At 45.3% G+C, this 22,289-nt stretch overlaps 1 protein-coding gene across 2 annotated transcripts in view; it reads left to right on the forward strand.

Annotated features, from left to right (window-relative positions):
• Positions 1 to 17,248, forward strand: part of KIT (KIT proto-oncogene, receptor tyrosine kinase) — a gene marked incomplete at its 5' end in the record, with an annotated part of 77,735 nt that extends 60,487 nt beyond the window's left edge. For both annotated transcript variants that reach the window (XM_080938233.1, XM_080938232.1), the window contains 14 exons: positions 1,129 to 1,243; positions 2,743 to 2,924; positions 4,169 to 4,275; positions 4,374 to 4,500; positions 4,793 to 4,897; positions 4,982 to 5,092; positions 6,488 to 6,638; positions 8,224 to 8,312; positions 8,862 to 8,989; positions 10,024 to 10,146; positions 13,243 to 13,354; positions 13,459 to 13,558; positions 13,887 to 13,992; positions 15,033 to 17,248. In XM_080938233.1, coding sequence (XP_080794359.1) covers positions 1,129 to 1,243; positions 2,743 to 2,924; positions 4,169 to 4,275; positions 4,374 to 4,500; positions 4,793 to 4,897; positions 4,982 to 5,092; positions 6,488 to 6,638; positions 8,224 to 8,312; positions 8,862 to 8,989; positions 10,024 to 10,146; positions 13,243 to 13,354; positions 13,459 to 13,558; positions 13,887 to 13,992; positions 15,033 to 15,164 — 1,688 coding nt within the window. In that variant the 3' untranslated portion in view covers positions 15,165 to 17,248. The remainder of the gene's footprint in view (positions 1 to 1,128; positions 1,244 to 2,742; positions 2,925 to 4,168; positions 4,276 to 4,373; positions 4,501 to 4,792; positions 4,898 to 4,981; positions 5,093 to 6,487; positions 6,639 to 8,223; positions 8,313 to 8,861; positions 8,990 to 10,023; positions 10,147 to 13,242; positions 13,355 to 13,458; positions 13,559 to 13,886; positions 13,993 to 15,032) is intronic.
• Between the last annotated feature and the right edge of the window lie 5,041 nt (positions 17,249 to 22,289).

Below are 22,289 nucleotides of genomic sequence, written 5' to 3' on the forward strand. Positions count from 1 at the left end.
GTGTGTGCCCATGTAGGTTAGAGGACAACCGGTGGGGGTCAGTTCTCTCTCCTCCTGCCCTATAGGTCCCAGGAATCGCACTTGATAGTCAGGATGGTGGCAATTGTCTTTACCAGCCAGAGCATCTCAACAGTGCCTCCCCCTTTAGTTACTTGCGGTGCTTTTACTCAGCTGACATCTTATAAGATGGGAGTCACTGTTCCCTTTCTTTCTATAAATGAAGAAATAGAATTAAGAGAGGGATTCAGAAGCTTCGTCAGTTTGGATTGTCCACTAGACACCTGCCTCGCTGGTTCTTACAGCCCGGGCTTTTCTGCAGCGAGGCACTCGACCCTGCTTCCCATTTCTGCCCGCACGATACCGACCGTTAAGTACACTCATCCTCAAAGGACCGGAAGACAGTGCCACCAGAACCGTGCGCTAGAGATTCACCTCGCTTTCACTTTGGAAATAATTTGCAGAATTTGCAATTGTCGGATATCAGTTGATTATTGTTAGATTCACGGGACTGTCAAATTAGAGTCTACCTGCTGGTATGATTTATGTGTTTGATGATTATACGCAGGCTGTAGATAAATGTATTAAACGAAACTCTGGGGCTGATTTCTTCTTTCTTTTCTGTGTGTGTTTTGTGTGGAATAAAGATTTAGCCTCTCACTCCGCCGTTCAGTGTCGTGGCCTAGCTCTCCTGTAAGTACGCAATCCAGCTCTTTTCAGCACCACCTCTTGCACTCCTGAAAGGGGAGTGAGTATAGCTTCTGTTTTTCTGCAGCCACCTTAATTTTATCTATTCTAGTCCCTATAGTAACATGAAGTGTCAGAGCAGGTAGGGTGGCTTGAAGGCCTTGAATGCAAGAGTTAAGAAAGCCGAATCAGAAACTAACCAGGCTGCTCTTGCAGACTCCGGAATGCAGAGCTCCTCCTGATCCTTCTACCTCTGGCGGATGACGAGGGTCCGGGCAGGGCTGGACAGCACACCCACCGAATGCCACCTCTGGGTGTCTCGCAAGCCCCTTGGGTCCCTCAGCTGCCTCAGGAAGGTCTTAGGGACAGGGATGAAAAAGAAAATGGAGAAAAATCATGCCATGATTGTTCGGCCAACTGACGTGGCTATTTCTCTTCCCGCAGCAAAACCAGAGATCCTGACATATGACAGGCTCATGAATGGCATGCTCCAGTGTGTGGCGGCGGGATTCCCGGAGCCCATAATAGATTGGTATTTTTGCACAGGGGCAGAGCAAAGGTGAGAGGATTATTTTTGGCACTGCTTAAAATGCAGAAGGGAAGGGCTATAATTCACTTGAATTTCAAATGTGTTTTCAGACTTGCTATTTATTTTTTTAGAATAAAAAGGCTGTCTTTTTGATTATTTTTTTCTTTCCTATATCTGCATGGCTTCTTAAGGGATAATGGCTATATTTTTCCTGGTCGACATTAATTTTGTTTGCTGAAAAATGATTACTGAGTGAGTTCTCTATTTTGGTGGTTATCCTTTTGGGTTTATCATGCAATTTCTAGCCCGCAGGTAGATAAAGCAATTTCCCAGGACAGAGTAATTAGATTTCCATTCTATACACAGGAGGTAATGTGTGTGTGAAATGTGGCTGCAGTTATCATGAAAAAATTACCTCAGAAGTTAATTGCCAAGTAACCAAAAAGTAATGATCGCACAATTACAACATACATATGGCATTTGTGAGCACTGGGTTTGTAAAGTGTTTCTCTTTGATTAGGTGCCCAGCCCCCGAAACAGGGAGCATCTGCCACTAAGTGGCTTTTCCCTGGAAGTCCACACTTAAGCCTTAAATTGTCCTCTCGAATTACCTGAAGATGAAAATGGGGTCAACATTGCTGGTGTTTTACCCATAAAACCCTGGGTTATACTCCAGCTTTAGTTTGGCTCATAAATAGGATGGTGGTGGAAATTTTCTTTTTCATGGAAGATGTCGTATGACAATATGTTAGGATTGATTGTGACTGCTTTAGTGTGGGTTTTGGTGGAACGTTTCATTCGAGAATACAATAAAGAGGGCGTAAAAACTCTGAACAGTGTGCCCTCTGTAACATGGCCTGAGTGTAAAACCCCTGATCAGCAAAACTTTTAAATGGAAGCTACCTGTGTGCCAAATGCTGGTGTAGCGTACACCATGCCAGGCTGTGCCCAGGTCTCTGCCTTGGTGTTTCTGTATTTTATGGTGGAGAGGGAGCAGACAGGACAAACATGTGGGTGTGTAGAAGACGGTGGGGAAAGGTTCTCTAGGACTGCCTCCGGAAGACCCTGAAGCCTGAGTGGCTGCGGCTGCCACCACGGGACCTGCTTCCAACTCCGGGCCTCAGGCTCCTCCTACTGCACTTTGAATCTTTCTTGTCTCCATTCTTGTTGACTTCTCCCCATTTCCTCTTCTGATCTCTTCAGCTATCACACACCCTTTCTGAGGGTCTGAGGCTGGCAGCCATTTTGGTAGAGCCATAGAACTCACGGAACCTGGTAGGAGTCACCAGGTCTGGCACTAAGAGTCAGGGTGGAAGTCCACATCCTACCCCTCAGCCTCACTTCCTCTCTCTGCTCTTCTGCAGTCCCTTCCTCACTCAGGTTGTTTCTCCTTAGGCCATCCTGGCCAGGTGGGCATGAAACACAGTTCTGAGTTTCTAGCTTTGCCATACAAGTGTGCCAGACGAAGGTGCCACGGGCTTTTATTTGGCTTCCTGGCATAAGCCCTCACTGTTGTTCTCTTGTTGTAGGTGTACCGTACCTGTCCCACCAGTGGATGTACAGATCCAGAACGTATCTGTGTCACCATTCGGAAAACTGGTGGTTCAGAGTTCCATCGACTCCAGTGTCTTCCGGCACAATGGCACAGTGGAGTGTAAGGCCTCCAACGATGTGGGCAAGACTTCTGCCTTCTTTAACTTTGCATTTAAAGGTAACAACAAAGGTATATTTCCTTTTAATCCAATTTAAGGGGTGTTTAGGCTCTGTCTACCATACCATAATCTTACATCCATTCCAGTATTGGCCATGTCATTTCTGGTGACACCAACATCACGCCACGCTGCCGTCAAGCTCACACCCTCTCATTCTGTACTAATCTTCTGATGAAGGTTTTGCATTTACCGATGTCATCTTAACCATCTGTGTGTGTGTGTCTGAACGTCTCAAGAACGAATAATACATGTGCAATTACAGTTGGGTAGGGGCGCTTCCCCACATTATACAGCGGCACAATTAGGACACAGTAGAAATGTTAGATTCGATTTAAAATTTCAGTTATTTAAGATGAGTTACATTTTGCTAAATATTTGTATTGAAATGTTAACGGTATCCTTTATATGATCTTGTCAGCAAATGAGTTTTTGCCCCATTTTGTTTGTTTGTATGTATGTATGTATATGTGTACGTATGTAGGAACATGCTTACCTAGCTGCATTGTCCGAATCATACAGAGCCTCTGTGAACTAGGCTCCTTGTCTAGCCACTGAGTGACCAGCAGGTCAGATGACCTTTGAAGTCACTGGTGGATGGGTTCACCTGAGACAGGGAAACTGGGCACTTCTTAGTTTTGTTAGTGCCCAGTTTCTATGGCATTTAGCACAGGCCATAGGACTCATGCCAAAACGCTGACTGCCCCCAGCTTTTGGATGAGGAGGGGCCAAACCATAACACCCATCTCTGTTGCTAAAATTCCCAGCCAGACAATAAAAAGGACGCTTCAGAACTGTCTTTCTTCTCTGTGGAAGACATTTCCATTCACCGTAGAAAATTTAGAAAACCCAAGAGAGCAGGAAGAAGCACGTGTCAGCCACCCAGATAGGAAGTCCATTCAGATGTTGCTTTTCCTTGAAAACAGCATGACATCATGTGTCTTGCTTCGGGAATGTCCGTTTCTCTGTCCTCTGGTTTCGACTTGCATTTTTAAAGATGCCTGTGCGGCTAGTAAGGATGTGGTTGAGGGTATCGGGCTGCACCAGAGCACATATCAGGTCCCAGGTCTAGCGCCAGGAATAAAGGAAGGAAGGAGAGGGAGAGATGATGTATTTGAATACCAAGAAAGACATCTTTGCCCCCTGCATGTGTCATGAGGGAAACGGTTTAGTTTGGGACAGTGGTAGAGGTGGCCAGGCTGTTGTTCTACTGACGGCTCACAATCACAATTCTCTTCCCTTACAGAGCAAATCCAGGCCCACACCCTGTTCACACCACTGCTCATTGGCTTTGTGGTCACAGCTGGCATGATGGGGGTCATTGTGATGGTTCTCGCCTACAAATATTTGCAGGTGAGCACTGAATTGTTCTCTCCCAGGGACGCTGCACGGACAAGGGGAGGCACTGATTGTTCAACGGTGACACATCTTTCTTTTCCTTTCTCCTCCAGAAACCCATGTACGAAGTACAATGGAAGGTTGTCGAGGAGATAAATGGAAACAATTATGTTTACATAGACCCAACACAACTTCCTTATGATCACAAATGGGAGTTTCCCAGAAACAGGCTGAGTTTTGGTCAGTATGAAACAGGGGTTTTCCATGAAGCCCTTTTGTGTGTGTACTTGTAACTGTGATTTTTTTTTTTTTTTTAAGGAACCCACAGTGGCTTCCTTTGTCTTGTTTCACCTAAAACAAGAAGTGCTTTCTGTCAGACTGCACAGAAGTTGGCAGGGTTAGCAAAAAGAACCCCAAAGAGAAATGGCTGCAGACACACACATGTCTTCGATTGCCTTGTTGACTTGAGAACTTCACAAGTTGTTGGTCGTTTCTCCCTGCTGACCTGACCCTGCCTTCTTCCTTCCTAAAGGAAAGACGTTAGGAGCCGGTGCCTTCGGGAAGGTTGTTGAGGCCACTGCATATGGCCTGATTAAGTCGGATGCTGCCATGACGGTTGCCGTGAAGATGCTCAAACGTAAGTGTCTCCTAGGCACCTACCCACCACCAGTTTGTCTAATAGCCCCGCCCCTTTGCTAAAATATACCGTGTTCCGTTTTAGCAAGTGCCCATTTAACGGAAAGGGAGGCCTTGATGTCAGAACTGAAGGTCCTGAGCTACCTGGGCAATCACATGAATATTGTGAACCTTCTTGGAGCGTGCACCGTGGGAGGTGAGTCTTGTGTCTGCGGCACCTGTTCCCTCTGTAGGCAGCGCTTAACTATGAGAGATTTGTCTTTTTAAACCAAGCTAGGTTTGGTTTTCCACAGTGTTCCTAAGAATGTAGATTTTTATCATTTCCAAGGGTTGGGAGCCTTCATATTCGTGTCCCCTTGTTATTCCGAGATGTGGGCTGTGGTTGTCTCTGTGTTACGGAGTTAGAACTACTCACTGTGGCTGTGTTTGCTGCTCATTGCTCAGATTCTTATTTCTCCCCTCCCCCTCCACAGTCCTCAGGACCTGTATTCCACCATCAGCAGATGAACATTTTAAACTCGCACAAACTTTTGGGAACCCACAGGATTTCTCTTTATGGGGAGCCACTTACACCCTGCCCCTTTCCTCATAATACATTATATTCCTGTATTGAGTCACAACCCTCTCCCCCTTAAACATCAGAAATGGGTAGAGATACAGCTATTGGTGATGTGGGGAAGCTTTATATTTTGCTGGACTATAGTCAGCCACTCAGGAGTTAATGTTGATTTGCCTCTATAACTGAAAGTGGCCCCAAGCCTCCCAGTTCTCAAATGCACACCAAACTGAGCAAGCTTTTCACTTCCATAAAAATAAGCTTCCGAGTCTAGCCCCTAAGTCTGTGTGATGTCTCCAGAAGACATCTTGTTCTACCGGAGCAAAGGTGTGTAGAGTGAGCTGTTGCTGTCTGTCTAGAGAGCCACAGGACCGTAGACAGCTTTAGACAAGTGTCTCCAGACAGCCCCCGTAACTGGTGCTTCTACACACCATGAATTGTTTATGAGGCAGTTTCTACCCACAGCAATTAGTTGCCTGTTAACTTCGGAACTGCGCTTTTCAACATTCCGAGCGACAACTCTGTTTTCAAGTAGTAACGCTCAAAAACGGGTCGTTTCAGGTTTTTCGCCCACTTTCCAGTGTGGGCTTAGTTGGCTGTTCTGTGCATTTACTTCCCCACCAGACTTCAGCCTGGGCTCTTCATTTTCATAACAACATGAGAACAAGGACATAGAACCCTGCCTGCCGTACACAGAAGTGAACCAAAGGGTCCCTGTGGGAAGCTTGGTCATAGGAGAACCTTTGAAAGCAATCACTTGTGGCTGCTAAGCCAGTGGTCACACCTGGCTCCTGATGTTCATGTCACTTAGACATCCAGGTAGAAAGGGGCTTGCGTGTCCTTTTTCACTCAACAGGATGCTGCCTTTTGTGACAAGTGATGTTAATGGATAGAATTATGTTGGGACTAAGAAGGCTTAGCCACCGAAGCTGAATGTTAATAGCCATGGTCACCCTTGGGTATTTCTACAGGAGGCAGGATTATCTATCTATAGCATATCTTGCCTGTATATAACGTTTTCTTATATCCTCATAGGGCCCACCCTGGTCATTACAGAATATTGTTGCTATGGTGATCTTTTGAATTTTCTGAGAAGAAAGCGTGATTCGTTTATTTTCTCCAAGCAAGAAGAACAGGCTGAAGCCGCACTTTATAAAAACCTCCTGCATTCAAAGGAATCCTCCTGGTAAGGCTGATTTGCATAAATAGTCAGCTGTTGACAGGCAGTTCATGAGGTCATAAGGGTTTGCAATCAAGGCTGATTCTTAAAAAAAAAATGAGGTGCTCCTAGGTGTGAAATCAGAATTATTAAATTATTTAAATGTGATTAACTATTTCGGAAGTTCAGATCGTACCCTTGAAGATTCAAATTGAGAGTGTCACTGATTTCTTTTAAATGTGTGCCTCTGTTCTTCCCTAAGCCTTAGTCCCGTGGAGCCGGATATACAGGGAAGAGGGTAACGGCTAGCATGTGGTCATTAAGTCCTGGAGACTGCGCAGACTGGCCAAGAACACCGAGTAGATGTAGACTTCTAGTCCTGCTGTCCCCCTGCCCTGTGCTCCATCATTTTACTGAGTTATAAGGACATTGTTTGAATTCTGGACCCCTCACCGACATCGTTCTCACAGCAAGGTCCCTAGGATGATGTATATCCAGCTCCAGTGCCTTGGAGGAAAACAAGTTTGATGTACAACCAGAGTAGAAATCCCTGCTCTGGCTCATCCATCCTTTCTTCCCAAGTGGGCTTGAGACCCTTCAGGCCCAGTGGACATCATAATCATCCCCTTGTATTTTAGACTGCTTCAAGTGTGATAATAGTAGATCTTACCTCTTATTTCACGTTTTCTCTTAGCACCACAAACTAAAACCATGAACTGTCATAGGAACTGTACCCTGGTTTTAAATGGCAGGCTTTTGTCTTCTGAAGTCTCAAATCCAGGCTTCCAAGACCCCAGTAAAGTTTAAAGTCCCGAGGGAAGCTTCGTGGTTTCATCTGAGCTCTGTAAACTTGACTTTTTAACGTGGGAGCAGAATTGCCACAAAACCCACCTTTTGTTAGTTGTTCTCGAACATAGACTCCTCACAGGGAGGCAAGAGTCACTTTCCCATGTGTGGAGACTGGGCCCTGTGGGGTTTTTTCAACTTTCAGAAATAATGGCCTGAATTGGTCCGTCCTGTGTGGTGTTCTTTGTGCATTGGGATCCCATATGGGTTTGGAGCCACCAGCACACTCTGAAGGAGGTTGTTGTCATGGTGTTTCTATGCTAATCAGAGGCAGGAAGTACTAGAAATCTTGAAGAGTCTCCAGCCAAATGTTGCAGACTCAAGAGGTCCAGATGGTCTAGAAAATCATCCAAATTATTGGTGTTTATCTGAACCAAACTTGGTTTTTTCAAACCTCCCTTCGTTTGCTGTATGTTAACCATCTCCTCTCTCACACGTCTTGGAAGAGCCTGTTGACTTTCCACTTGTCTGAGTAGGGGCTAATTTAGAGTCTAAAGTAACCTGAGGTAACATTTTTATTTTAGCTCTGCTTTCCCCCCATTAAATCCATGCTAGCTGGAGATGGGACTCTTCTAACCTGTTCCCTACAAAGAAAAGACATTTAATTCCCAAGAATTTGACCTTAATGCTCAATGGCAAATACGGGTTTCACCACATAGACCCTGTTGGTGCAAACCGGAGTCCGGCTAGTCAGTGCCATGTCCCCTACCCGCTCCACAGGTCTGGCCTCTTCAGTTCTGACATGGGTCTTGAATCTCTCCTACAGCGACAGCTCGAATGAGTATGTGGACATGAAGCCTGGCGTTTCCTACGTCGTACCAACTAAGACAGACAAAAGGAGATCTGCAAGAATCGGTGGGTACCCACTGAACAGCCGAAGCAGCCCGACACAGGGATGGCCATCTAACCTGGTTCCTCTTTTTTTTTTTTTTAATTTTGCCTCAGGAGATGGGTCAGGGGTCAGGTGCTGAGTCTTGAGGAAACTCAGGACAGGGATTTTGCCTCTTCCCCACTAACTGAAGTGAGTAGTCCTGGGAGGAAGCTACTGTGGCAAAGCAAATGGCCGGTGGCTATTAAGGCTCACAGGTAGACAATTCAGGCAAAAGCACATGTTTTTATATCTTGTACCTCACTGATGTTACATTTGTGAGGTTTTGAAGATAGACCTATCATCATCCTAAGGTTCCCGGAACCCAGCTGGGGATTATCAGATAGTTCTTGGCTGTGTGATTCAATGTCTACCTTTGTTCCTTCCTGGGCTCGGGCATTCACGCAGCTTCCCCAGTGCTAGCTCCCGGTGCTGGGGGGTGCTGTGACTGTTTCTCTTCTGTCTTCACCTCTGAGGGTTAGTTAGTTTGTTGTTTTATAATTTGGGGTTGTTTTGCTTTGCTCTCTTCCTAACAGACTCGTATATAGAAAGGGACGTGACCCCTGCCATCATGGACGATGACGAGCTGGCTCTGGACCTGGAAGATCTGCTGAGTTTCTCCTACCAGGTGGCCAAGGGTATGGCGTTCCTCGCCTCCAAGAACGTGAGTGGCAGCGAGTCTTACAAGAAGAGGCGCAGAGTCCTCCCTTTTTTTTTTTTTTTTTTTTTTTTTAAGCCTTGAACATATCATAGTCCTAGTTAGAATGCAGAGTGTCATTCTGAAGTGTGGTAACCAAAAGCAGAGGAAAATTTGTTTCTTCACGTTCCAACTGCTGTCTCTTTGGAATTCCTGCTCTAATTTATAAGCTCGAAAGTGCAAACCTGCCTAAATGAGCCTCCACGAATATTCTTTTCTATGCAGTGAATTCATTTAAAATGTTGGCTTGACGATGTAAGGGTGAGCTTCTAGAAAATAGAAGGATAATGGTTTGATCGGAAAATGGGGGAGCCAAGAGTGTGCCTCACTGTTATCAGGCCTGGGAAGGCATATGTCTGGGCTCCCTTAGGTGAGACCCACATACTGTGGATGTGATTCATGGAGTATCAGGAAATAGGAAGAGGTCCGAGGGAAGGAGCAGTTAGAAGGATGAAGACGGGAAGAGAGGGACGGCACATGATTCTGGAAGGAACAGAAGTGTTCCAGGGAGGAAGGTATGGCCCAGAGTGAGGTCACAGTGGCTCTTCCTAGTGACATTCCCAGGTAATTACCAAACTGAAGACAGGCTGAAGTAAAAGATCCTCTTCCTTGTGTCCTTGGGAGAAGACATCAAGTTGAAGCTGTGAGCCCTTTATAGGAAAGGACATTCAAAGAGATGCATACAAAATGAACTTTTATTTTAGAAATGCGATTTGACTATTTATAATACATTTTCCTATGAACGGAAGGGGGCGGGGAGAAAGACGTTTATTAGAATTGGGTTGGAAAAGCAATTACAGTCATTAGAGTCCTGATCCCGTGAAACAAAAATGTGAATATCATTTGCGGCATAATTTTTTATTTTTGGTGTACTAAATACTTTAAAACAAAAGTTTAGGGTTCTTTTTTTTTTAATGTAAACACCATTGTAGTATTAAAATCATCTTCTCTTGGAGAGATGAGATAAATGGCTGTTGTCCTTTTCTTTTCTTCCCCAACAGTGTATTCACAGAGATTTGGCAGCCAGAAATATCCTCCTCACTCACGGGCGGATCACAAAGATTTGCGATTTCGGTCTGGCCAGAGATATCAGGAATGATTCGAATTACGTGGTAAAAGGAAACGTGAGTGCCTATTTCTGTCTCATAAGTCTATCCAGGGTGCTCTGGTATCCAGTTTTGATTCAGAATTGTTTTCTATGATCATCTCGCCCCAACCTCCTACCTTGTAATGTCACACGTTTTAGTGACATTTTCATGGAACATTACTACCACCAACATTTGATAATAGAATTTTGTTATAATTGTGTAATTAGGGGGCATGTTTTATTATAACCTGAGAAAAGCAATGAATTTGATTTTGCTAAACTGTAACAAATGTAGACCTGAAGGTCTTCGTAGGTACCCCCTCTCCCTGCTTTGGTTGAAATACTTTGTGGAAATGACCACAGTCTAAGACGGTGTTAAGAGTTTGCTGTCTGCCCTACACGGATGCTGGGTCTCATAGTTAATATGGGGCTGTGAGGTAGATTCCTAAGTAATGGTTGGTTTGTGGAACACGGTGAATTTTTCCAAGTCCTGTACTTCATCACCAGCCCTTTCTGTAACCTCAGAACAAACCTTGTGCTTTAGAATACCCTGTCTTCCAGCTTTTATAGCACTGGAAACTAAGGTCCAGTGTATTTTAGTGATTTATATCTGAGACAGTTAGTGAGCAGAGGCCAGTGGGTATGGAAGGCCAGGACCTCCTAGATATATATTCTTAGGTGTCCCCCCACCCCCCATCCCATTTGAACAGTCCACATTTATTCCTGGAGGTCAATTTTTGTGTCTGTCAAGATGATACAGTACCTTCTTGTTCATCACCTCGAGGCACCTCTCTCTGTAGGCTGTGCACAATTTGGTTTTCTAAAGGTATTGCTGGCTTTATATCCTGGCTTAATCATGCAGCTCTGAAAAGGCTGTCGGGGTCAGATTTTTTTTTTCCAGGAGATTTGATGAAATCAACTTCCTGGCTTAATATTTGAAGGAAGATGGGAAATGCCTCAGTATTCCAGGATAAAGGAGCAAGATCAGGAAGGGCAGTGTCTGGGTCCAGGCTGGCTGTGTTCTAACCTGGTCCCGCTTAATCGGGGTGGGACTGACTCAGTATTGTAGGGGTTATTACGTGGCAAGGGTTCTCAGAACAGGACCAGGGCCAATTCTGCTTTGGTTTGAAACCCAAACCATGAGGACAGAGGTTGGCCCACCCAGTACCTTCCTAGCTCTTGAAACCCAAACCATGAGGACAGAGGTTGGCCCACCCAGTACCTTCCTAGCTCTTTCTTCCTTCTGCAGTTGACAAGTCAAGTAGATGAACTGGCCGACTATTCGGGAAAGTCTCAAACAAGGAAATGTACATGGCATGGAGCTGTGTGGAATTTTAAGTGTAGTCATTGTAAAGTCCCTTTGTTCTCTGAAAGAACTTTCAGAGAATTGTGAATTCTTAATTATTTTCCACGCTGGGCTCTGACTCTATAGGCCTAATGCCCCCCTTGTCAGAACACCCTCTCAAATGAGCTGAATACTTACATTTAACCAAGAAAAGCAGACATGTTGAATGGCGGTTGTATCAAATTTTGAAAAGCAAATTTAATGATAGACAACACACACACACACACACACACACACACACACACACTTCTTTATTACATGGAGGAACATATTCTAAAAGCTGTTGCAATTTCAAAGGGACTACAAATGAGTTTGTCTTGTAACTCCTTTAAATACTAAGATCCAATGGGAGGTGTCTGATGGAGAAGTCACTAAGCCTCTATTACTGCTTTTTTTAATTTTAGAAAATGCTAGATTTCACTTAGGTTAATTTTTAGATACCCAGGCACCTTGAATTCAAGATTAATAGACCTTAGCTTAGCACTTCTGTTGAGAAAGAAGCATAAAATCTGGGGACAGATAGGAGATGGTTTTGTAGTTTGTGAATCATCCTTTCCCCCACCCCCCATGCTAAAATAACTTCAGCCTGAGAAGGGCTCTCTTCTAGTGTTCAGTTGTAAATGGATTGAAAAGATTGATTTTGCCTCATGTGACAGATTAATATCCAGAAATCCTGATAGCCTTTAAGAGGCATGGTTCTAGTAAGCTTGGCCAGACCTAACGGAAGGGGCCTGACTACCTCCCTCTCTCTCTCACTCTCTCTCTCTCTCTCTCTCACTCTCTCTCTCTCTCACTCTCTCACTCTCTCACTCTCTCTCTCTCTCACTCTCTCTCTCTCTCTCTCACTCACTCACACCAGCCAGACTACACACACACATACATACCAGCCACAGACTACACACACACACACACATACCAGCTCATCAGTGCCCGCTCCTCTGGGTAAATATTAGTGAGTTGGACATTGTTAGACATCTTTTTTCCTGCATTACCTCATTTGTCCCATGGAAGAACTCCTGGTATTTGAAGTTATTTTTGTTTTGCAAAGGATGATTCTGAACCTGGCTTATCCAAGTTTAGGTAATTTCTCTAGGAGGTGTTTGAGGGGTAGTGAACATTGCCCTTGCCGGAAGTTCAAGAGTGAATGGGAAGAGATTGCAGGCCAGGCAGAGAATTCCACAACAAAAAACTTAGCACTGGGTCCTTCTTCCTCTCTGTGTTTTGTCATTCCTGCACCAACCCTCCTCATCCTGGTCAAAGATGACCAGACCAACAGCAAGTTGTCACGGAATAAGGCATCATAAAGGGATGCCACAAGAAAGAGGATCTAGTTTTTTGTCTGTTTTCTGTTTTGCTTTTGTTTTTCTCTCATTCCACTGCATAAAATTTAGATTTTAGCAGCTAAATCTAAGTGGTCTGGCTATCGCTTGCTGCAAAGGAGGCTGGGAAATGTAGTTCTAGTTGGGAGAGGCCATATACATTGTCGGCAGAAAGGAAGTGTGATATATTAAGTCTCTGTTGTTCAAGGCCTTTATTGGAAGGAAGGCTAGAACCTGTGGACTTCTCTGTTCTTAGTTGATTGTTCTGTACTGACTCAATGTTTTGAAAGGGAGTTGTTAGAATTGTGAATTTTAAGTAGGGGAGGTAGTTAGAGGCTGTGAAGTTCAAGGTCTTGTTAAGTGGGACCCACCCCTGTCCTCCAGCCAGATCCGTACCTGTAGGACTGCTGTCTATCTTGTCTATTGAGAGACTTCATTAACTGGTCAAATTTGCTGTGTTTCCTCCTAGGCACGACTGCCCGTGAAGTGGATGGCACCAGAAAGCATTTTCAACTGCGTGTACACATTTGAAAGTGATGTCTGGTCCTATGGGATTTTCCTTTGGGAGCTATTCTCTCTAGGTAAAATGTTCTTTATCCAAGATGACCCCACTGTCTGAAGGCTTCTGGAGGTTTCCATGGTATTCTGACCACTCAGATTGATTTGCCGCCTCTCTCTACCCCAGGAAGCAGCCCCTACCCAGGGATGCCGGTCGATTCCAAGTTTTACAAGATGATCAAGGAGGGCTTCCGGATGCTCAGCCCAGAGCACGCGCCTGCTGAAATGTAAGGGCCCACATGCCTCCCCTTCCAATAATGTCTTTTTGAAGGACGGAAATGTTGACGGTCTTTGCTATCCCTGTTTGAAATGTCACTTAGTTCTTTTGGCCACCCTGCTCAAATGTCATGGCTGTGGTTCCTTTCATAATCTCTTGTCACCGACAGCACGGAAGCTTTTGACAGTATCTCACCCACACGGGGCTTGATTCTCTATATGTCACTTTGCACATCCTGGCAAGAGCCCCAGATTTGTCACTGAAGCCGTCGGGTGCTGGCAGCAGAAAGCAGGTTAAGGGCACCGGGAGTGGTAAACACCCCCTCCCCTTTTCTGCAGGTATGAAGTCATGAAGACCTGCTGGGATGCTGATCCCCTGAAAAGGCCGACATTCAAGCAGGTTGTTCAGCTCATTGAGAAGCAGATCTCAGACAGCACCAAGCACGTGAGTAATGGGCCGGGCCTGGAATCCCAGTCCCCGTTCTGCTTGTTCTAGGGTCATGGACCTCAGGTGACAAAGGACAAGGACCAGTTTCTCCCACCTCCCTGGCTGGGCTTCCTTCAGAGAGTTAAACAATGGAAGCCCATTCTTTCTGCATACACCCTCCTCCCACCTCTGCCTCTGTTCTAATCAGATGGGAAAGGGCGAGGGGGAGGGGCTTGTGTTCAGATGTATGAAATTAGATGCTGTCATAAGGCCTGGGTGTGCTTCCTCCCAGTTCTAGAATGGTGATCATGGGACTGTCTGGTCCCCTCCTCACATGGCCACAACATTTACCCTGGGAGGGTTGGGGTGAGCTACAGAGAAAGTCATGAAAGAAGATCGCTCGTCGTCACCATAGTCAATCGAGCTTTAAACAGCCAGAACCAGCCAGCCGCCACGGCTGGGATGCCCACAGCTGTGTTAGGGTTGTTTGAAGTTAGGGCATCCCTCCCAGTGATGTGGAGGGAGTAGAACGAACTAAATCCACTGTTTCCTCTTCTGCTTCTAAGGAGGAATTGGCCATCTTTAGTGGGACTAGACTCCATTTAAGCCACTCTCCCTCCTCCCCTGAGCCATCTGCTGGGAACTGTCTTTTCTAATAGCACACCACTGATCCTTTTGAGGTAATGCTTGCTCCGCAGGCCCTCAAAGCGCATTTCAAATGAAACAGCATTTTCCACCCAAGTGCTTTGATTGCCGGCAAGCGACCTCTGGAAGAGTCATGGTGTCTCTGCAAATTACACCAGCAGTGGGGTTGGTGTTGGCTCTATGGATCGGCAAGCCTTCTTCACAGGACAGCTAGAAGAGAAACACTGCAGACACTGTTATATTTCTTTTGCAAAGTGATTTTCATGGGGGAAACTGAGGTGCAAGCCCAGCCTTGGTTTTGGCCACTGTTTTTTGCCAAGCCCTTGTCCTGAGGATTCTGCAGCTGTGGTTGGCCCTGTTTGCTGGGTTTGTCACAAAGCTGCTGTATTTGACGGTGGGCTCTCTCTCCACAGATTTACTCCAACTTAGCAAACTGCAACCCTAACCCGGAGAACCCCGTGGTGGTGGACCATTCCGTGAGGGTCAATTCCGTCGGCAGCAGCGCCTCTTCCACACAGCCTCTGCTTGTGCACGAAGATGCCTGAGCAGAAACCCAGTCCGACAGGCTTCGCCGCTGTCTCCGACCCCATTCTTATGGTTTCTATGATGGTTATTTTGTTTTTCCTTTGACTTGCATCCACTCCGGAGTAGCAGGTTTCCCCACTCCACCCCCAACCCCACTGTGATTCTGCCTTTATGAGCACACTTTAGTGGCTGGTGACCTTTGCTCGCCATCAGCCACCGTCCCACTGCGAAGGTCCGAAGTGTATGTATATAATTTCCCAATAGCAACGCAGCTCCTACTGCAAACAGAAGGACCCCCGCTTCAGACGAGGAAGGGGTGAAATGGGATGTCCAGAGTTCGTCACAGTGCTCCTCTGAGTGTGTTTGAACAGTATGGCCAGTAGTTAATTTGAAGAATAGAAGTAGTCCCATTTGGGCCCAGAGAGCCTTCCATAATGATGGGGAGATGTATGTAGCAAGACTAGAAAGGGAAACCCAAGCCCTTTGTGTGGAATGTAGACCATTGTTAGAACAGAGGACACACGAGAACATCTGGGCTTAAGAAGTCTGGTCATGCTGAGAAGACGACCTAGGCTGTGAAGGAAAGAGCCCTGGAAGCTTGAACAAAGATGCTCCGCCCTGGGCTGCTGTGTGGGCTTTTGTACAACTGACCTGGTTTTTAAATAGTTTGCTGTCAGGGAGAAGAATTGGTGACAAGGCCTCCTCCCTCGCCAGCGTTTGTATATACTCATCTATACATTGTATGTGTTCATACTTTGGATGGGGGGGTCCCCACAAGCTTTAGTTTCTGTGTACAGCCCTGGCGTTAGGTCTGCCGTGTGTAAGAATAGATTAAGAGCCATACAAATTTGAAGGAAACAGTTAATGCTTTGGTTTTTTGTTTGTTTGTTTGTTTTAAAGAAAAAAATGTAACTGCTAAGCACAATCTTTATAAGACCTCTTTGCCGACATACTCGCTCTGTAGATACTGGGAGCAAGCCTTCCATGACAGAGTGGCTTTGCAGGCCAGAGACCTGACACTGTTTGAAAAGGTTACCATCCTACCTGTGATTCCCACGGGATGGAGAAAACAGTGCAGGAGTCTCACATTGCAGGAAGTGGAGGTTAGACTTCAGCCTTTGTAGTCATGTCCCGGACACCGGGCCAGTATCTATATAAAAGCGTATGCGTGCGCATGCGTATGGGCAAGTTATGTTGGGGAACTTCTTGCCCTGAATCCCTAGGGTCCTCGTCCAGGACCTACTATGTGCCAGCTTCTATCACTGCTCCTGTCTCTCTCGGGTTTCCCTGCACGTCGCTCGCCGTCTATTAGAGTTTACCCAAAGCTACCCCAGAGACTTGGTGGAATGGAGTGCTGACGGACCTATTTATTTGAAATCTTCCTGTGCTTAACAACACGCTTATCTATATTCAACATACTGTACCATTCCTTAGACTGAAGTACTGCTGCCACTCCAGGAAGACATTGGGGCCTGGATCCCCCCTCCCCCACTCCCCATGCCCCCATCCCCGAATCCCGTGGTCACGGCATAAGGGGTCAGTGTGTACATGGCAACATTCATGTGTTGCCCTACGAGATTCATGTATGTTGCCTTCACGGTTTTCCCCACCCCCTCCTGCCCTGTATCCTTCAGACCACACTTAGAGCCGTGTGGCTGTTAACCTGGAAGTGATGGTTTGCACTGAAGTGCTTTTACTCCTGCACCTTTCCAAAGTATTGTCATGTACGAGACTGTCTCTGTTTACCGCGCTCTGTCTGAAACATTTCTTTGTATTGCTGGTGGCTTCACTTAGAGTAAGGAGAATGGATAGCTGTTAATTATGGATGTCAGGTACTTCCGGGGCACAGCATTGAGCATTTTTGTCTTGGATATTCTTGAAAGTTTATATTTTTATAATTTTTTTTTACATCAGATGTCAGATGTTTCTTTGAGTTGCTTGATGTTTGGAATTATTATGTGGCTTTTTTTGTAAATATTGAAATGTAGCAATAATGTCTTTTGAATATTCTTGAGCCCCATGAGTCCCTGAAAATATATTTTATATATACAGTAACTTTACGTGTAAATAATAAGCCGTGCGAGTTTAAAGATGTCATGTTTCATGTGGGCTTTTTTCTGATATGTTGTCCAACTGTTGACAGTTCTGAAGAATTCTAATAAAAATGTAAATATATAAATCAAATAAAATTTTCTGTTTTTTTTTTTTTTTTAGGTACATTCATTCACTCAGTTGGAAAGTTTTGTGCACAATTTTTGTAAAATACATGCAGGATTCTTATGTCACATTAGGATTTGTATCCTTGAAAATCCCATAGACATTTATTAGTAATTTTAGTGTGTGCACTGTTTTTTTTTTTTTTTTTTTTTTTTTCTTTTTTTCTTTTTTAAAACTTTATCCTCAGAACCAGGAGTCTCTTTTTAAGTTGAGGAATGGAGAGAACATTTTGAGAGTTTCTCACATAGCTATGATTAACATTGGGTTGGTTCATGGGAAGTGACTATTTGTTGGGAAGATCACAGTTAATAACGGGAATCTCATGTGCTCCAAGCAAAGGCACACAGCATGTCTTCTCCTAAAACAGACTGACTAAAAATTAGCTCCAGCAGTCATGCGCAAGGTGATGCTGGGGAGCTGGAGAAAGCAGTTTCTGTTCTGGTTGGTGAAGGGGTTGATGGCAGCATGAGGCAAGGTAGACATTCTTGTCCCACCATCAGGGGTCTGGTGACATAGTTCTGGTCTTCTAGCTTCTGGAACAGTTTAGTGCTCTCGCTTGGAGACCTGTGGTATATGAGGAGAGTGTTCTGTGGCTAGATCATCCTGTGGCACCAGAGGATACCAACCAGACCATTGGAACTGTCTGAGAAAAAGTGCCTCCCTATACCACGTAGTCTGGGAGAAAAACCCTAGTGTGGTAACACACACTTATAAATCTGATACATACCTGTAATCCCAGTGCTGAGGAGATGAGGAGTTATAGAGCTTCCTGGCCAGCCGGTCTAGCCTCGTAGTAGTCAAGTGAAATGGGTTGCCACAAAAAAGTCAGTGGACAGTCCTAAGGTGTGACCTGAGGTTGTCACCCGACCCCCACATGAATGTGCCAGCATACGCAGCACATGTAAACCTAAATACACACACGGGAATGGGGTAGAAGGTCAAACACCAGCAGTCTCGACTCCCCGTATAGATATGAACTCCTGCTGAAAGATCCTTCAAGGGAAAGGAAAAGATTGGGAGGAGAGCTTTGATGAAGAAAAGTCCTTTTGAGTCAGGAGGGGATTTGTGTGGTTAGGAAGGTCTCAAAATGGCAGAAATGTGAAGACAGCCACGTTTCAGTCATGTGATAGCCACTGCCTTGTTACAAACAGGAATGAATGTTAACTGACCACAGAACAAAGAGACCTTTCTTCCAGGACATGTTTGCTGTCACTTAGCCCTTGTGTTTGAAATCTTGAGTTGGAAGCAGTTGGGGAGCTCATGCTATTAGCCTGTCATGATTTCCCCCACTGCTCCAGGCCCTTGTCCAAGCTCAAATTGCATTCAAATCTTAATGTTAGCTCTGTCTTTACCATTTACAGCTGTGTGAATTTGACCAGAGTGGCTCTTGAAATGTAGGTTTCACGGTACTACAAGTACCATGATGCACTAATAGAAAATCCTTAAAGCCACCCTCCCCCCTTGTATGCCTTAACATACATAGAGCTTAGAAATGGCAACATTCAGCCTGGAAAATTAGGCTTAGTCAGCCGTAGAAGGATGACTCAAGTCATAGAGATTCAATAATCACTTCTAAGTAGTCCCTTCCTCCTAAATCAGTAGGTCTCTGCCTTCTTAATGCATCAGCCCTTTAATACTGCTCAGGTTGTGGTGGTCCCCTACCATACGATTATTTTGTTGCTACTTCATATCTAATTTCTCAACTGTTATGAATCGTAATGTGATGATGATCTTAGGTAACCCCTGTAAAAGGGTCATTTGACCCCCAGAGGGGTTATGACACACAGGTTGAGGACCACTGTCCTGGCATGAGGTGACTTTGCAGTTGGGATTTCTATGCTCTTATGGAAATCCCAACCTTTAGACAGTTGTTCAGGCTTTACCTCCATGTTTGCCAGCCCATAAATATGCCTATCTCTCTTTCCGATGCCAGTCTCCCCACCCCCATATCTCCTGTCTCCTAGGTCCCCATCATTTAAGACCAACAAAAAACATTCCATTCAGAAGCTGTTTCTCAATTCCCACATTCCAGGCTTCTGGGAGCACTTACCACTGTTCCTGCCTTGAACTAGAGTTCTGGCTCTTATCTCTTCCCCTCCCCCACTTTATCTGGTTTTAAAGTCAAACCCACGTGCTCGCTCACTAGTTTGTATTTGCCTAGTATCAAAGCATGTGGTCCTTGGAAGAGGGTTCTAGAGCAGGGTTTCTATGACCGTGGTAAAATACCATGACCAAAATATGACCCAGGGAGGAAAGTTTACTTCAGCTTACAGTTGTCCATCATGAAAGGAGGAACCTAGAGACAGGAACTAAATCCTAGACCACGAAGGAATGCTGGGTAGAGTCCTGCTCCTCCTGGCTTGCTCAGTTTCCTTGCATGTCACTCCCCACCCCCACCCCCCGGCCTCCAGGCTCACCTGCCCAGAAGTGATGATATTGCCCACGAGAGGTTGGGGCCCTTCTTGCCAATCATTAGTCAAAAACATATTGGGCAGACTTGCCTACAGACAAACCTAACGGGGACATTTTCTCAGTTGAGGTTCCTTCTCAGATGTCTCCAGCTTGTGTCAAGTTGAGAAAATAAAATAAATCCCAGCACAGAAGGTTCTGAGTTCCTGAAGACGTCTCCCTTAGCAGTCTGTGGAGCTATAATCTACATCCAGATCCGAATCTTCACTCTACTCAGTAAATACAATTTCCCATGCCGACATCTACTTTCATTCGCAGAAGACCTTCCAGCCCTTCTTTGGTCCAGCCAAGGTGTCTTGGGAATCCCAGCTTTATCCAGATAGCCCATGAGGGAGACTCGCCTGCCCGGCCACCCCAAAGGGTCAAGTTGCTACATTCTTGAGATCTGCTCCTGACGTATCAGTGGTCCATTTAACACGCCACGCCCCAGGCTGTAAATACAATCAATGCTCCACAAGTGGATAATTAGTAGTTCTCAAATAAATAAATATCCTATCAGTTGGGAATGAAAGAGAGCTACCTGGGAGGAAATGGTTCCAGGGGGGAAAAAGACACAACTGGCTAGAATAGGACCTAAGGAGGGGCCTTGCTGCACCTTAGGCAGGGAGGAGGGAGTGCTGTAAGATCAGCTAGCTGCTCCACAGAGAGGGAGAGAAGGGCTTGCAGGGATGGTAAGGGTAGAGAGGAAAGGCCTATGGGCATTCTGGAGGCTGGAAAGCTTAGGACCAGGTGGCAAGAGCTGAGAGGGTCTGCTAAACTCTCTTCTACTGGAAGATTACTTAATGCTTGGCTTAACCCTCTCTCCCTCTCTCCCTCCCTTCTTCTCTCCCTCTCTCTCCCTCCCTTCCTCTCTCCCTCTCTCTCCCTCTCTTGCTCTCTTCCTCTCTTACCCCCCATCTCTCTCTCCCTCCCTCTCTCTTTCTCCTCCCTTCCTCTCTCTTTCTCCTCCCTCCCTCCCTCCCTCTCTCTCCTCCCTTCCTCTCTCTTTCTCCTCCCTCCCTCCCTCTCTCCCTCCCTCCTCCCTCCCTCTCTCCCCCCCTTTCTCTGCCCATGGCTCACCAAACCCTCCCTTATATAAAATCATTATTTCACTATTCAGATCATCTGTCTCAGTTTATTTATTGCTCATCTAAAATTCACATTTAACTTTTCCTCATTCAGTGGGTACGTTAAATCAGGTAGCCCTTGTTCGGGTGTTGAGTTTCTATATTTTGATTTGGGTACAGTATTCAGTTAACCATTGGGCATTCAAGATTTGGCACACAGGAGAAACAGTTTCAGTTATGGTAAATACAGAGGAGTAATTTTGGTTTTAATCTTTATTTTCATTTTATTGAGGGAAGGCCTGAAGGTGTCCAAGTTCCTTAGTCTAAATTACTTCCCCTGCAATCTTGACAGCCTCACACTGGTGCTGAACTAAAGGGTGATGACCGTACTTTAGAGCACATTGCCTTTCACCTGCTCCCAGTTTTCCTCATTAGAGAAGTCAGCTTATGAGGTCAGGAGATCACTCTGAAGTTAGCAGTGCATAAGCCTGAAGATCTCAGTTCAATCCCCAGCACCAGTATAAAAGCCAGATGAGCCACTGTATGCCTGTGGTCTCAGCACTGGAAAGGCAGGGACGGCTCTCCAATATGACTGAATTGGTGAGTTCCAGGTTTGGTGACAGACGCTGTGTTAAAAAACAAGGTGGAAATTGACAGACAGAAATCTGAAAGACTGACATCAGCGTTGGGCCTCTACACTCACGTGTGGACACATTATGTGCACCTGTACACACGTGTGCAAGAGGGTGCAACACTGCCCCTCCCCCACATACACACAGAAGCTTAGAAGTCAGCTCAGTCTGTTCTGGGGATATTTCGATTTATTTTTATATTTTTCTTTGTCTTTGAATTTTAATACTTTATTATGATAGATGCAAACGTGATTCCTTCTTAGTGGATTTCATGAATCTATCTGCACTTTGCTTGCTTGCTTTTAATCAGTGCTGAAAAATTATCAGTCCTTTTTAACTTGTCTGTGCTCCGTCCTGCCTTTCTTCTTCTGGGACTTTGCAGCATCTAAGATATTCTCATCCTGCAACGTGCCTCTGAGCTCCACATTTCTCTGTTCTTCACATTCACTTTCTTCTTGACATTCCATGCTGCACAGAACGGATTTCCTATTCTTACTTCCTTATTTCTCTTTCAGCTCTCGGGCTTTAGAGAACATTTTTAGTTCTTTCATTGAGATGTAACTAATAAGCCAATGGAAAGTGTCTATTTGATGGTTTTACTGTGCACTTAATCTCTGCAATCAGGTTTTAAATTCCTATCGTTCCAGAACCTTCCATGATCCAGTTAGGCGGTATTGTGACTTTAATGAGGTGATCCAGGTTGTTCTGGATTTCCGAAATAAAGCTATACCTTTAGTTCTCAACTCACAAGTTGTCTTTGGGCTCTTTCTAGACCTACTGG

The sequence above is a fragment of the Micromys minutus genome (assembly GCF_963924665.1).
Source record: "Micromys minutus genome assembly, chromosome: 1".
In the NCBI taxonomy this organism is placed as follows: domain Eukaryota; kingdom Metazoa; phylum Chordata; class Mammalia; order Rodentia; family Muridae; genus Micromys; species Micromys minutus.